Genomic DNA, 16,432 nt, shown 5'->3' on the forward strand with positions numbered 1-16,432 from the left:
CAACTAGACAATATACTGGATAATCTTATGATATGAAGCCCAATTACTAGCTTTAGCTTGCACCGCAGAGCTAATGAGCTTACAAATATAATCCTGATTATGAAAAATGTTATCCATTTTCCTGCAATTTCTTTCCTTCCAAACAAAATAAATAGTGCAACAATAATAGAGAAGAAAGAGATGTTTAGCTTCAACAATCAAATTAGAATTCCAAATAAAATAAAAAATTTGCAAAAGATTCAACCTAAGCATAAAGAAATTTAACCCAGACATAAAGATTATGTTAAAAGAAAAGTCACATTCAAAAAATAAATTATTATGACTTTCCAGCCCCATATTGCAAATGATGCAAGAACTAGGCATATTAATACTTCTCTTAATTAAAAGATCAACATCTTTCAAACCATTAAGCATAGTCATCCAATAAAAGCAAGAAAACCTAAGAGCATACCTTTTATGCCACACAAATTTAAACCAGTCCACCTGATGAAAATGATTAAATAACATAGAATAAAAATTCTTAAAAACAATAAAGGTCACCTTATCCCAAACAAAATAAGAAGTGCTTGAGTAAGAATCAGAATACTATAAAAAACCCGAGCAATGTCTTCTGGAATATATAAAGGAATATTCTAGCTATCATTAATAATCTAATCACCAACAGTCTTTGCCTTTAGGGAGCCTCAAAACCCATAAGAATTTCTTGAAGAGCTTTCCCATAAAGCCAAGGATCCCATAAGAGAGATAACGAACTATTGACAACCAAATTATAAGATATATCGCTTTTAATATCTCTAGCAATAAAACAAAGATCTTTCCAAAATTTTGAATCTTTTTTAGAGCAAGGCTTCCAACAAGAAATATATTTGATTTTAACCCAAACAGCAAGAGACTCTGTATTATTAACAATACGCCAAATAATAGAGCAATCATAAGTAAAACATAAAGCATTAAGATTAGGAATCCCTAAAACACCAAACTTTTTTGGTTTACAAACATCCTTCTAAGAAATCAGATGAATCTTCCTAATATTAACTTCACCAAAAAAATAAAAAAATTAGGGAAAGCACTTTTGAAAAATTTGAAACGAGCTTTAGATAAAGAAGCCCTCTAATCCAATACAAAATAATATTAGAGATAGTGAAATTAATATATTGAACCCACCTAGCAAAAGATAAAATTCTAGCTTTCCAACGAGCAAGAAGATCAATAATTTTATTCATCAACGACTGAAAATCAGAAATTAAATGTCTTTTACAGGAAATTAGTTAACCTAAATATTTCAAAGTGTCCTGGGAAATAGGGATTCCCAAAAGTTGACAATATCTTGAGCAATTAAACACCCTTTAGAAAAGATAATAGAACTTTTCTCTGGATTAACTTTCAGCCTAGAAACCTTATAAAAATAATCAAGAATCTCATTTAACTTTTCAACATTCAAAATAGAGGCTTTCCTGAAAATAAGAACATCATCCTCATATAATAAATTAGATATAGAGTGTTCACCAGCCATAAATCCCTCAAAGAAAACCTCTTGAGACTTATCCTCTGGAAGATTAGGAAAAACATCCATAATAATATAAAAAAGATAAGGGGAAAGAGGACAACCTTGACGTATCCCTGAAGAAAAACTAAATAAACCCTTTAGAGATCCATTTAGCCTATCAAAAAAAGGTATCATTAATGCACCCTTTAATCCAAGAAATAAAAACTTGCAGAAAACCTTTTTGAGCCATCATATTAAAAAGAAAATCTCTAGAAATAAAATCAAAAGCTTTATGAATATCCAATTTAGAGCAAAAATACTTATCTTTATTCTCACAATTAAACCCTCATTATAACTCAGCTGCCAAAATAATATTATTAGTAGAAATCCTCTTTTTGATAAAACCAGATTGACTATTGTGAATAATATATGGCATTATATTCTTCATCCTTAAAGCCAAGATTTTTGCAATAGTTTTATAAAAAAAATATTACAAAGAGAAATAGGCCAAAAATCAAAAACATGAGAAACATTAGCCTTCTTAGGAATAAGAGCAATTGCAGTAGCTTTAGCAGCTCTGGATAAATACCCAGTTTTAAAGAAATAAAAAGCAACTTGGCAAAAACTATGCTAAGAAATGTCCCAATTTTTTTTAAAGAAATCAAAAGTAAAACCATATGGACCTGGCGTAGAAGAAGCAGAGCCAGAGAAAACCACATTCTTAATTTCTATTATAGTCACCAGACCCATTAAAGAAGCCAAACTAGCTTCAGGAATTTTCTTTCCCATTAGTACGAAAAATCCAGAAGAAAAAACAGGCTTAGGATCATTAAAATGATTCTTAAAATGGGTAACAAAAACCTCAGTCAACTTATTTGGTTCATAAATAGCCTCATTATTAGAATATATAATCTTAATATGATTAAGATTTTACATACGCATGATTTTAGAATATAAAAAACTCAAATCATCTTTTCATTAGATAACCACAAAGCTTTTGCTCTTTGCACAATCCAAGAAGACCATAAAAACATATTAAAATTAAGCAGCCCATTAACTTCCTTAAGAGCCAAACTAAGTTTAACATTAGAAGGATTAGCTTGAATACCCAATAAAACTTCTTGTTGTTTCTTTTGCAGAGATAAAATATTTTTCCAAACATCATTAGAAGAAGCCCACTTTTGCTTTTAAATCTACCTTTTAGCTCCTGTAATTTATCATAAAAAACATTTATAGGATTACCAACTAGGGCTTTAGAAAAAGAGTGAATAAGAATATTCCAGAATTCATGTTTATTGCACCAGAAATTTTTATAAAGAAATCTCTTATTATCAAGAAATAAATGATAATTGCAAACAGTAAGACGATAATGATTAGAACAAATAGGATTCTCCACATGATAAAAAGAGTCAGTAAAAACATTTAACCAATTGCAATTGAGTAAAACCCTATCAAGTTTAATATGAATAGGGGAATCCACTTGCTGATTATACTAAGTAAAAAAATGCCCAACCGAAGAAAGTTCTTGAAGCCCAGTATTAAAGATGAAGTTATTGAAATCCTCTACTTTGGAATAATTAACTATATAACCACCATATTTCTCATTAGCAACCTAAAAAAATTAAAATTTCCTAAAATAATCCACGGGAAGAAATAATATTAGCTAAATTAAGAAGATCAGTCCATAGGAAAAGTCTATCCACAGCAGAATTAGTTGCATACACCACAGTAATAATAACCATAGTAGAAGAATCAACTTCAATCGAACTATGAATAAATTGACAAGAAAAAGTAATGCAGTTAAATTTAATATGAGAAGCATTCCATTTTAACCAAATTCTTCCAGGCAAAGAGCATGTAAAATTATGACAATCTCCTTCATGAGAAAAAAAAAATTATGTTTCACAACAAACCAAGGATCCAAGACCTGATCCAGATTAACCTTAGCTTTAAGAATACAAACAAGATCAACACCATATTTAGAAATAAGATTTTTGCAAGCAAGAACTTCATCCAAATTATGAAAACCTCTAACATTCCAAGAAGCAATATTAGGCATCAACATAACTATTTATTAGAAGTAAGTGCTACCTTTTTGGCAATTTTAGACCTTCTCAGTTTCCAGAACCTAAAGAAACCTTAGAAATAGGTTGATCTTTAACAGAAGAATTCAAAACTTCTAATCGATTATTATTGGAACTTACAAAAAAAATTTCAAGGTTACAAATTTGAGATCCAACAATATGATCCTTCAGCCCCTCCATAACCTAAAACTTATTAGCCACGTTAGTTTCCTTTAAAAAACTAACATTATTTGAAATATTCAAAAGCCGAGATAGGAAGCTGTGAAGAATCAGAAGTAGAGACTTCTGTAGGAGAATTAAGATTGACAAAACTTATATCAAACCAGTGGAATTAATATCTAAATTCTCTAAAATAACATTACCCGATATCAAAATATTTTCATGTTTCTCAGACAAAACCAAACCTTCTCTCGAAACAATCTGCTCTACAGGTGCCATAGAAAGATTAAGAGAATATGAAGAAATAATAGAATATGAACAAACCTGAATATTATAAATATTATGTTCAGAATTAAGATCCTTATTATTATTCGGTTGAGCAGATTTAGAAAACCTTGAAGTCTTCACCCATTTTCTAGTCCTACTACGCCCTCTATCTTTATCAACAACAAAATTTCCTTTCTCTTTACAAACAACAAAATTCTCTTTATCTTGAACTTGATTATTTTCTACCATATTCTAAGGATTGGATGGACAAAGAGAAACATAATGAACCAAAAAACAACATCCAGAACAAGGGAACGGTTTCCAGTCATAAACTACTTTCAGAGGTTAGATATGTCCCGTAATCAAAATATTCACTTCCTCCGGAAGAGAAGAATCTTTATTAATAAGAACACAAACTCTAGGAAAAGTAAGTTGTTTTTTCAGTCGTTAAAATATCAACAGAAACAGGGACTCCCACAAGACTAGCAACCTTCGAAATACCTTACGGCGTCTAGCAGACAAGAGCTAAATCCATAATTTTGATCCAGATCGGAATAGAGGTAAATTCCTCACTTTAGCCTAAATAAAGGTCACCATAACTACAAGATAAAAGGTTTACTAAAAAAGAACCATGACCCTCCAGACCAGATCATGTCAAAATCTTCAGAACAAGAAAATTTCATTAAGAAAAATCCTTCACTTAAAGCAATAAGAGTTAAATTCCCTTTCAACTTCCAAGTTTTAAGCATTACCGAATGTAATGCTTCAAAATAAGGTCTCTTGCCCAAAGAATAACCAACTAAGGTTAATCCCCATTTTTCTTAGACATTAGCGACATCAACCTCAAAAAATGAACAAAATTATCTAAAGATTTAACACAAAAAATAGAAAAAGATTTTGAAGAAGATTGACAAGATGTCAACACTCCATTTTAAGATTTCTTACAAAATCCCATATGAGAGATCTTGGGTTTTAACCATAGACAACGGTGGAATATCTTTATGAAAATTCATAATAATAATAAAAAAAAGAAACCCTAAGAAAAAAAAAAAAACAAACAGGGCATTTTTATTATTATAATAAAAGCGAGGGAGCAGTTTCCCGCACGAAAACAAACCAGCTGGCAGCACGCACCTTTTCTGTTCTCTGTTCTACTTCCATCGCGCACGCGATCGCAGTGGAGATATTCTAGGGTTTTCTTTCCTCTCGGGTCCGACAGTGTTAGGAGGGAGAGAGAGATGAGAAGGCACGGGCATCGGATCCCACTGGAGGTGATGGGATCTATGATAGAGGTGGCAAACGTGGCGTGGAACGCCCTCGAGCATCGCCAGGAGCGGAAAATCGTCAACGCGGAGGAAGAGGAGATTGCTCGCCTTCACTCTGAGAATCACCGCCTCAAGGCTCTTCTCGCTGAGAATGCCCCCCTTCTTCATGAAATTTCGCAAGTTCCTTCTCTCGTCAACGAATGCCCTTCCGATGTGATTCTCTTTTTCCTTCTTCACTGCGAAATCTTATGAATTTATGTTTATTAAGAGAACTACGATGAGGGATTTTCGTTCCTTGATATTTTTCTGACTTATTGGGGGCTGTTCGGTTCATTGTTCTTTGAAATGCATAAATTGCAGTGTCTCTATATTGTTGACCATTGCACCATCTTATAGGTGTCAGAAGCCCTGGAATTTATTTATCTATTCGAGTTGGGAGGCTTTCCCTATGTTAGAAAGCATGATGTTGGTCGGAATTATTTTTTGTGCGGTTGATGTTGTTACAGTGAAAGACCCAAATTACTTTTACTATTTTCAATATGCCTTTGGAAGCTCAGTAGCTGATTTTTTTTATTGCAAGCTATTAATCTAGTGCTAAATCTGGGAGAACATTAACACTTGTCAACTATATAGATTTGATTTAATTTATGTACTAATGTGGAAGCAATTGAGCTGGTATCTAGGTTCAAATATACATTCATTATGCTACATACTATGCATGTATACAGGTATGCCCAAATTTAAATGCTTAAGTACTCATTGGATTCCTGAATAAACAAGTACTTATTAGATTCCTGAATAGACAAGAAGTCCTGGAATTTATTTCTCTAATCGAGTTGGGAGGATTTCCCTATGTCAGAAAAGCATGATGTTGGTCGGGAGAGCTTTTTGTGTGGTTGATGTTCTGACAGTGAAAAACCCAAATTACTTTTACAGTTTTCAATTTGTTTGGAAGCTTGATAGCTGATTTTGGATTGCAAGGTTTTATTCTAGTACTAAATCTGGGAGAACCCTAGTACTTTTCAAGTGTAAAGATTTGATATAATTGATGTATTAACGTGGAAGCAATTGCGCTGGTATCTTGGTTCAAATATATATCCATTATGCTACACTATGTAGATATACAGGTATGCCCACAGATAAATGTTTCATTACTTATTAGATTACTGAATAGACGAGTAAAATAGGTATACAGGTATGCCCACAGATGAATTCTCAAGTACTTATTAGATTTCTGAGTAGGCAAGTAAACATATGTTTGCTGTTGTTCTTATTTTAGTTGGTTTGCTTTGTTGTTTCAGTGTAGCTTCTTACCTGAGTGAACTTTTTAAATTTATTTTGATAGTTGTAAAGATATTCTTTTTCATTGTTTTAAATGATTATTTTGGTTATAAGATGCCTATAGAAAATTTGCATTCTTATTCTTCGATGTGTCTGTTTAAAATTTAAAGAAACATTCCAATGCAAAGAATTAATCTTATTATAGAACTTAGTTAGAGGTACTTTCAAATGATAAACTGATTAAACTTGGTTGGGAATTATGAGGGATAAAATTTTTAAATTGGACATCTTTAAATATATGTTGTTATCCTATAATGAATACAATTTTATTTCATTTTTCAATGACAGTTATATTCACGACTTTTAGCTCTAGTGGAATCTCCAAACTTCTTGGAAACACTTGAATCGCTTAATAAAAAGCTTGCTACTGGATCAAATGCGACCTTGTCAAATTCCAAATATCCAGGTTTTTTTTTTGTTTAGTGTAGTTTTTAATTTCTTTTTTCAGTTCATTCTGATGCATGCGCGTGTCCTTGACGACTTTTCTATTATCCATTTTGATTTTACTACTGTTCTATGAGTAGATCAGAATGCACTAGATGTGTTGATTCATACTGAGGAAGAGGATTCTAGTTGCTGGTTCTTCGTTACACATGATATGGTCCCATGCAATTTGGAGGAAGTAAGTGGAATTGACAATGAAAATTATGTTATCATAACTGAGGAGAATGTGGTGGATGGCATCGCTAATTTCATGGCTAGATGCATACTTGAAAATCCAAGATCTAAGGTGTCATAAACGTCAACCTTTGATTGTGTTATTTGATTATATTCCAATTTCTAATTCTTTGCAATTCGGAAACTGCAGAGGATATCACCACAGGAGCTACAAAAAGGTAACCTATGCGCTTTATGCTATTCGCTTTATGCTATTCTAGAACCACAATTCATTCTACAATTTGGTGCATTGGTGTTTTCACATAACTAGTTTCACCTATGTTTTAATAAAATCATGATTTTGTTGAACTATGATCTTGCAGACATAGCGAATACTATTCTTTTAACTATTGTGTGTTTACAACGACGATTTTGAGTTGTAGCTAATACTATTATCTTCTAGTACTCTGTGATCAAATGCGGGCATTTTGAGCTACAGCTGCTAGTTTACCGTGGGATGGTAATGTTGCTGTTAGTTGTTTTAAGTTTTAAAACTTTGTTGTGAACTTGCTTCTTGTGCTTTGAGATTAACTTTTTTTTTTCCATTGACCCCACTATATAAAATTGGAATGGGCAAAGATCTACATTTGAGATTAACAATATGGAATGGAGTAGCTACTAAGGTATGGATATAGACAAAGGAGAAAACATCGGAGTGAAGAAAAAGGGGATAGACCTTAATGAATTGGCTATAAGACGTGAATGAAATAACTTGATTAAACTAGATTTAGTAACACATACTACGATTTGGGTAAGGCTGCTAGTAATGATGTTAATGAGTGTATTTTTTTATTTATAATGATGTTATGATTGCCAACAAGTTTTTTCTTTCATGTTCCACGGTCTTGTTTATGTTATTGGTTCTTTATTGTTATTATAGGTTAATGCAAGTATCAAGTTAAATTAGTTGTTATCTCCATTTACTTAGAAAATTGGTCCAATGGTTAGCTTGAATTCGCCAATTTTCTATAAAACTTGAATAATTTGGAAGGAACCTATAAACATGTGCAAACGGTTGTGGCTTTCACAATCTACTATTTTTGGTTGAATGCTATCTATATAGAAACTAACTCTTTGATAATGTAGCTGTCGGTAAAGCTTTGGGAGACATCAAAGGCAGGAATAAATTGAAGAGCTTGTGGGATGCTGGAATAGTTATCTACACCTTGTCAACTTGGGGCATATTTCTAACAGGGTAAGAAGATCTTCCATGCTCAACTCAATGTTCTTTGATTTTCTCTTAAAATTGGTAAAGTTATGTGACGCCCTATTTGTTTAGTCCAAATTCGATCTTATTTAGATACCCTTTGTCAGCATAGTGTTGAGATGATGAAAATTTTCTTTAAAAACACTGAACTCAAATGGTTTAACTATAAGTTATGATGAAATATGTACATTTATAATTGACCGATTAGAAGTGTTAAACTTTAGATTTGTTTTATGACATTTATAAGTGACAAAAACTCTGAAATATTATGCAACCTAACTCTTTTCATAAGGTCTTTTCTTAAAAATAGATAATATTAAGGAACCAAGAACCAAAAAGAAAATAATTATTAGGTCCTCCGACCGGACGTAGAGGAACGTCCGGTCGGCACTAAAATCCCGCCAAAAAACTCGATATTTGCTCGGTATTGCTAGGTATTATTTGGTAATAACGAGGAATACTGCTCTGTGAAGACCAATACCGAGCTATACCGAGCAATACCGAGCAATACCGAGTTATACAAAAAAATACCGGTATAACTCGGTATTGGGTCTTCACATGATGGTATTCCTCGTTATTGTTTGGTATTGCTCGGTATTTGCTCGGTATTTCTCGTTTTTTGGCCTGATTTTAGCTCCGACCAGACGTAGCTCTACGTCCGGTCGGAGGACCTAATAATTGTTCCAATTTGAATATACATCGTAAGAATAATTTCAATAGATAATTCATCAAGAGCTATATCTTATATGTTCATTTGATTGATCAACTACTTCTTATATAATTGGTTTAGTTTCACATTCAAAAATAGTTTCTATCTCCATTAGAAAGTCAGTTCTGGATAAAGATCTCATGTTCAATTTTGATGCAATATTGTATAGCAGCACCCTTGCATCAATTTTCCGTTTGTTCTATTTTTGTTTTGTTTTAGTATTGTTACGATTCCTCTTTTACACCTATGCGAGCTAGGGGTGTCTAAACGAGTCAATCGGTCGGATTCGGGTCTAACTCAAATTGGTCGGGGTCCAAACGGTTTGATCCTAACCCGACCCCATTTTGTAAATGGGTTAGAAATTCCAACCTGGACCCGACCCGCACGGGTTGTCGGGTTGACCCGACTTGACCTGCGAACCCAGACTACTAGCAGCAGGTGAAGTGTACGCGGTGCAAAGCGTTGTGAGCAGGCAAAACCAATGCAGACGAAGCAGGTGCAGTATGTGCGAAGTGTGGGCATGACTCACTACATGAGCGTGATAGAGTGTTGTGGGTAGGTGGGCAAAGTGGCTGCATTATCGCAGGTGAAGCTGGTGCGGTGTGGAGCGACCAACAGGTACGAGCGCAGGATCGAAGTCTGAGCGCGACAAGCGGGATTAAGCCCGGACGAATGAAGCATCCAGCGGGTGCGGGGTCTGTGGATGCAACAGAGCCGAGATTGAGCACGATAGACGTGCAGAGCTGAGATCGCGAACAAACGCGAGCTTGGGATCACGTGCAGGCTAGGGTTAACGTGCCATTTCGGGTTGATTTCGGATTTCCGGGTCAACCCAAACCCGACCCGGTTTTAGAAATCGGTAGGAATCGCGAACCCGAATCCAACCCATTTGGCGAATGTGATGACCCAAATCCAGAATTTTATGGGTCGGGTTTCAGGTCGGGTCAAGTTTTAACACCCCTAATGTGGGCTTTGTCAATGGTATGACATATTGTTGTGATTATTTCTTGGTTATGTTTTTCTTTAAGCCAGGATGTTTTGGGTTGTATGTAATGCTATGATGGGGATTTACAAGCTTCTCTCTTTTGTCTTAGATGGGAATTATTAATAAAATCAAAATTGAATATTATAAATATTCGGAATAAAATTACGCAGAGCTTGAGCTAACCATACTTTGTAACCTAAAGATGATGAGTCTATAAGACTAAAATTTCTTTTTAGTTTTCAATTTTGCTTATGTAAGCTGGATATGTGATTCCCTTGACTTTGGTACAAATGCATTTATATAATTCTAGGTGAAGCATCCCATTATATTATTAGTTTTTTTAATATGATAAATTTTTTCTGAATTTCTTCTAACCATTTAATTATTCGGTTGTTAGCGTTCTTTGTTTTATTCAGATTTGAATTTGTAGTTCTCTTGAATAAATTCTAGTGCTAATTTCTTTGGATTTATTCAATTATTGCATTATCAATTTGGCTCTAAATCTCTGTTTTAGGTTTGAATAAGTTGTATGTATTTAATTGTCAACAATCTACAATTACTATGTTCCCTTATGTGCGCGACATATATTTCATCATCCTAATTGCATCAGGAAATCTTCATCTTAATCATCTTGCATCGGATTTTTAATCAGAACCAATGATTATAGTCATTCCAACTACATGTATGACGCACCAATTGGTTCAATAAACGAGTTGCTTTATTTTTTTGTAGAAACCTTAAAGGGGCTTACGCATTCCATCAAAAGAAATATTACAGGTCCTTAAAGAATCAGAAGCTCTCTAAAATACAATCTTTGAAATGAAATCTATGAGCTAATGATCCTAACTAATACAAAATATTATACAATAAAAAAGGAATTGCCAACATGATCCAAAGACAGCCATCCAAGAGGACGAAACAGCAAGTAGCACAGCAACAAGAACCCTTCAAACAACCTACAAATAAAGGCAAATAGAGACAGACACAAAAATTAGGCTATACAAGAAGTCCACCAATCCAAGATGTTGCCACGATAGAGCCGCTTTAAGAAGCAATAAAGCCGCTTTAGGATGATTTTTTTACTATTTCTTAAAGCGGTTTTCTAATACAAATCATTAGAATATCTTGACATAAATTTTTTTCTAATCTAATGAATTCCTTTTCATCACCCTAAACAATTATTTGATATATTTATTAACTTGACTTTATAACCTAAAAATAACCTATTGACCCAATAAGCACACATCTAATTTTAATTTTATAATTGCAAAATATGGCCTTTTTTTATTATTATTCAGTATTGACTTATATTTTTCTTTATTGCTGCAGGTTATATAGACATAGGGCTATTGTTAAATGTGCAGCCAAGGCTGCTCATGCCTCCACCAAGTTAGTCATGAAAGCTCTCTGAACTTGTAAAATTTCCTTCAGATTTAGCAAAACTTGTATATACATATATTGTTATTTGAATATCAGTTTTTTAAACTATTTTACACTTTCTTTTAATATAATCATTTATGATAAAAGTTTATATCTCCAATTATCAGTAAACTTGAAATTATGTTGTAGAAATAGGTTATGATATAAAATAAAATTTAACATTTTATATTAATATTTATTTTTAAAAATTTGAAGCAAATTTAAGTTGGTGTCGACATTTTGAATTATAATTTATTAATAAAGTGATATATTTTTTTATTTATCTGCATTTACTTAAAGATATACAATTATATATTAATTGGCAATAGGTTGTGCACATGAAGCAACATATTGTGTTTGATGAGAACATTTTGTTCACTTATGATTTTTTTTTTTTTTTGGACATTTAGGCCATTTAAGGCAAACTCACACACACAAAGCATACATTTAGATGAGCTCCAATAACGAAGAGGAGGAGGATATGTGTGACGAGCAATTTTTAATACTAAGCATGATTAGAAACTTAATTAGCACATTAAGTGTGATTTCTTAAAAATTTAAAAGTAGGTATAATTGCTTGTTTAACAGACAATTAAGATTTATGATATAATCATCTATTTGACGGGCAATTTATTAAAAGAACCAAATCGCTCGTTTGACGGGCGATTTTGTCCTATTTAAAATCACTGATCGAAGCCCTAGTCTTGAACACGTGCCTGTTTGCCTTCTTCGCTCCAGTCATCATTCCTTCACTCCGCCGGATTTGCTGTTTAAGGTAAGTTTTGTGGTTTTTATATAAATTTTGTATTATCTTATGCCTTTCCTACATAGAAGGTAGAATAAGAAAAAAAAAAAAATGCACCATTTAAAATTGTAGAATGAGGTGGTTTTAGGTGATGTCTATATTTTATGTGTTTTTTGTAGAAATCTATGAATAAATCATGCAAAAAGCAAATGATTCATGAATATTATATATATTTTTAAGTTTGTTAATGGGGGATCCAATAAATCTAAGTGAATTTATGGAGTATATGAAGCTACTAAAATATCATTTAAAATGATGTTATTAACTTCAATAAAATTTGGATGTAGGCACCTACAATTTGAGATAATTATCTCCTACAAGTTCATTAGTATGTAAGTTTAGAAGTTTTATAATTCCTTAATATTATCAAATAATTCAAAATTAGACTAATAAGCATATTAAAAGAATTGTTTCAATTGTTTCTTATGAAAGAAGACTAATAAATGACATATTTTAATTATTTAAATAAATAATTAATAGGCATTTTAAAACTTTTAACAAATTAAAAACAAATAACATTTGAACATATTTAAATTTATAAATATTTTTTTATTACGTTTAAAACCTATATCTATACGCTTCTTCAGCTCTTAATAGAGTTTCAATTTCAAGGCCCCATTATGGTCGATTTCTTTAAAGTAGGTTAAGGTCTATAATTTAATGGTATATTAAATCACTACCATATATTTAGAAGTGAGAGATATGAGCAATATATTGAAAATAGATGAGTATTAAAGAACAATAAATTATGTATTAACTCTTCATATCTATTACTTAACTATTCTTAAACACTCATTAATATAATTCTAATATATCATTACATTTCATTATGTTTAGTCGCTTAGTGTTGGTAAGTGTAATTTTCCTTTTTTATATTTAGTGTCTTTTTTTAATAAATTTAATACATAATTAGAATATTATGAAGTTGATGATTGTCTCGATGGAATAAATATATCGTTTCAAATATATTATAAATGTAGATATTCAAAATGAGCACACGCTCACCATCTTTTTTGTTATTATATGACGAAGAGTTATCCTTAGATGATAATTTTTCGTCAACATATATTGGTGGTAAATGTCAGCCCTACAAGTTTCATTCAAATCGACTTTGAAGCAGTTAAAGGATAGGGATCTTAGGGCGCTGAAGTTCGATCCCTAAAAACTCGTGGCGACTAATGTTGGTCGTTTTCTAGTGGGTAAAAAAAATTCATGGCCTCGAAGGTTGAGGACGATGAAGGTTTTGAATTTGAATTGTAATTGGCTAGTTCTGATGATCTATCTGATTATGTATGTGATGGTTGAGGAATTTTCGAATGATATTAATTTGGATGAAGATCTGTCGACTCAAATATGCGATCCAGTCGTACTCGATCATGTACATGAGATGCATGATGCTGTTGAGATGGTCTTCGCAATGCCTAATGCACATCTTGGGTATGTTAGTTATGCATGAAATTATAATATTTTTTAAAGTAAGTTCTTATTCATTGTTTCTAATATTACATAAGTATAAATACATATCCACACCAATCTCCTACCAAAAGGAAATACCTGGTCCTTCTACACAATCCCAGCCTACTTATATTTTTGAAGTTAATGATATTAGATTATATGCTCCTACTACTAATGATGAAGGGTATAAGATAATGAGCAGTGGTTCAAGTGATGATGGGGATGAAGAGTTTGATGATATCCTCCATGATCCTGCTATTACCAATGTTGGTGTTCAGCCAAATACCAATGATATTATTCGTGATTACTGTATAAGGACTGAAAATACAGAAGAGGACATGGCATCTAATAATGAATATACTAAGATTCCCAAAACTACACTTCAATGGAATGCATACGTTGTACATGATAATAGTAATGTTTTTAGCATTACAGATGATGAATTTATCATTCTGAATGAATTGGTAGAGCATATGTGTTTCCGTCGAAAATCTGAACTGAAGTTTACCTTGCATGGTTGGTCAATTATAAATAATGTTCAATTTATCATGGTGGCTTCAAACAAACAAAAATTTATAGTTGCTTGTATACAACATGATAATTTGCTGGTAAAGTGTCCTTGGCATTTACATGCTAGCCCAATCAAGCGATTGGGTGGGGTATGGAAGATAGCTACCATAAAAGGTCTACATATGTGCACAAACCCTATTCTTCAAGCAGGTAACATGCAATATAATTCACAGTTCATTAGCTTTTTTATTATTCCAACTATAAGGAAATAAATGGATATTAAACCTAGAGAAATAATTAGAAGAATTGAGGAAAAGTTTAATTTTCCTTTTTTATATTTAGTGTCTTTTTTTAATAAATTTAATACATAATTAGAATATTATGAAGTTGATGATTGTCTCAATGGAATAAATATATCGTTTCAAATATATTATAAATGTAGATATTCAAAATGAGCACACGCTCACCATCTTTTTTGTTATTATATGACGAAGAGTTATCCTTAGATGATAATTTTTCGCCAACATGTATTGGTGGTAAATTTCGGCCCTTGCAAGTTCCATTCAAATCGACTTTGAAGCAGTTAAAGGATAGGGTTCTTAGGGCGCTGAAGTTCGATCCCTAAAAATTCGTGGCGACTAATGTTGGTCGTTTTCTAGTGGGTAACAAATTCATGGCCTCAAAGGTTAAGGACGATGAAGGTTTTGAATTTGAATTGTCATTGGCTGGTTCTGATGATCTATCTGATTATGTATGTGGAGGTTGAAGAAATTTCGAATGATATTAATTTGGATGAAGATCTGTCGACTCAAATATGTGATCCAATCGTACTCGATCATGTACATGAGATGCATGATGCTGCTGAGATGGCCTTCGCAATGCCTAATGCACATCTTGGGTATGTTAGTTGTGAATGAAATTATAATATTTTTTAAAGTAAGTTCTTATTCATTTTTTCTAATATTACATAGTATAAATACATATCCACACCAATCTCCTACCAAAAGGAAATACCTGGTCCTTCTACACAATCCTAGCTTACTTCTATTTTTGAAGTCAATGATATTAGATTATCTGCTCCTACTACTAATGATGAAGGGTATGAGACAATAAGCAGTGGTTCAAGTGATGATGGAGATGAAGAGTTTGATGATATCCTCCATGATCCTGCTATTACGAATGTTGGTGTTCAGCCAAATACCAATTATATTGCTCATGATTACTATATAAGGACTAAAAATACATAAGAGGACATGACATCTAATAATGTGTATACTAAGATTCCCAAGACTACACTTCAGTGGAATGCATATGTTGCACGTGATAATAGTACTGTTTTTAGCATTACGGATGATGAATTTATCATTCTGAATGAATTGGTAGACCATATATGTTTCCGCCAAAAATATGAACTGTAGTTTACCTTGCACGGTTGGTCAGTTATAAATAATGTTCAATTTATCACGGTGGCTTCAAACAAACAAAAATTTACAGTTGCTTGTATACAACATGATAATGTGCCGGTAAAGTGTTCTTAGCTTTTACATGCTAGCCTAATCAAGCGATTGGGTGGGGTATGGAAGATAGCTATCATAAAAGGTCTACATACATGCATAAATCCTATGTTTCAAATAGGTAACATGCAATATAATTCACAGTTCATTAGCTTCTTTATTATTCCAACTATAAGGAAATAAATGGATATTAAACCTAAAGAAATAATTAGAATATTTGTGGTGAAGTTTAACATCAAAGTTTTATACATGAAAGCATGGGATGCACGTCGAAAGGCTAAACAGTGTTTGGCAGTTTGGAAGAGTCTTATCGATCACTGAATTTGTTCATGGAAGATATGGTTCAAGCTATGCCCATAATTGTGTACAAAATCCAATCATCTAGTTCATATAGATTTTAAAGGTTATTTTGGCTTTCGGGTCATCTATCACTGGTTTGAGGTTTTGTCGGCCCATCCTCAGCCTAGATGAGACTTTTCTATTGGGTAAGTAAGAAGTCCTATCTTAATCAATGTTTTTCAGTATTAGTAATCCATATCATTAACTCGTTGTCTTAGTAAACAGAGTTG

General features: G+C 32.6%; 1 protein-coding gene across 1 annotated transcript; it reads left to right on the forward strand.

Annotated features, from left to right (window-relative positions):
• Positions 1 to 5,068: 5,068 nt before the first annotated feature.
• On the forward strand, positions 5,069 to 11,686 carry LOC110098697. Its single transcript, XM_020825598.2, has 6 exons — positions 5,069 to 5,474; positions 6,891 to 7,008; positions 7,127 to 7,332; positions 7,411 to 7,438; positions 8,346 to 8,454; positions 11,490 to 11,686. Exons 1-6 carry the CDS (start codon positions 5,235 to 5,237, stop codon positions 11,569 to 11,571), a joined length of 783 nt encoding a protein of 260 aa, XP_020681257.1. The 5' UTR covers positions 5,069 to 5,234; the 3' UTR covers positions 11,572 to 11,686.
• The last annotated feature ends 4,746 nt before the right edge of the window (positions 11,687 to 16,432 follow it).

Source organism: Dendrobium catenatum, unplaced genomic scaffold (genome assembly GCF_001605985.2).
Source record: "Dendrobium catenatum unplaced genomic scaffold, ASM160598v2 original_scaffold_274930, whole genome shotgun sequence".
NCBI lineage: Eukaryota > Viridiplantae > Streptophyta > Magnoliopsida > Asparagales > Orchidaceae > Dendrobium > Dendrobium catenatum.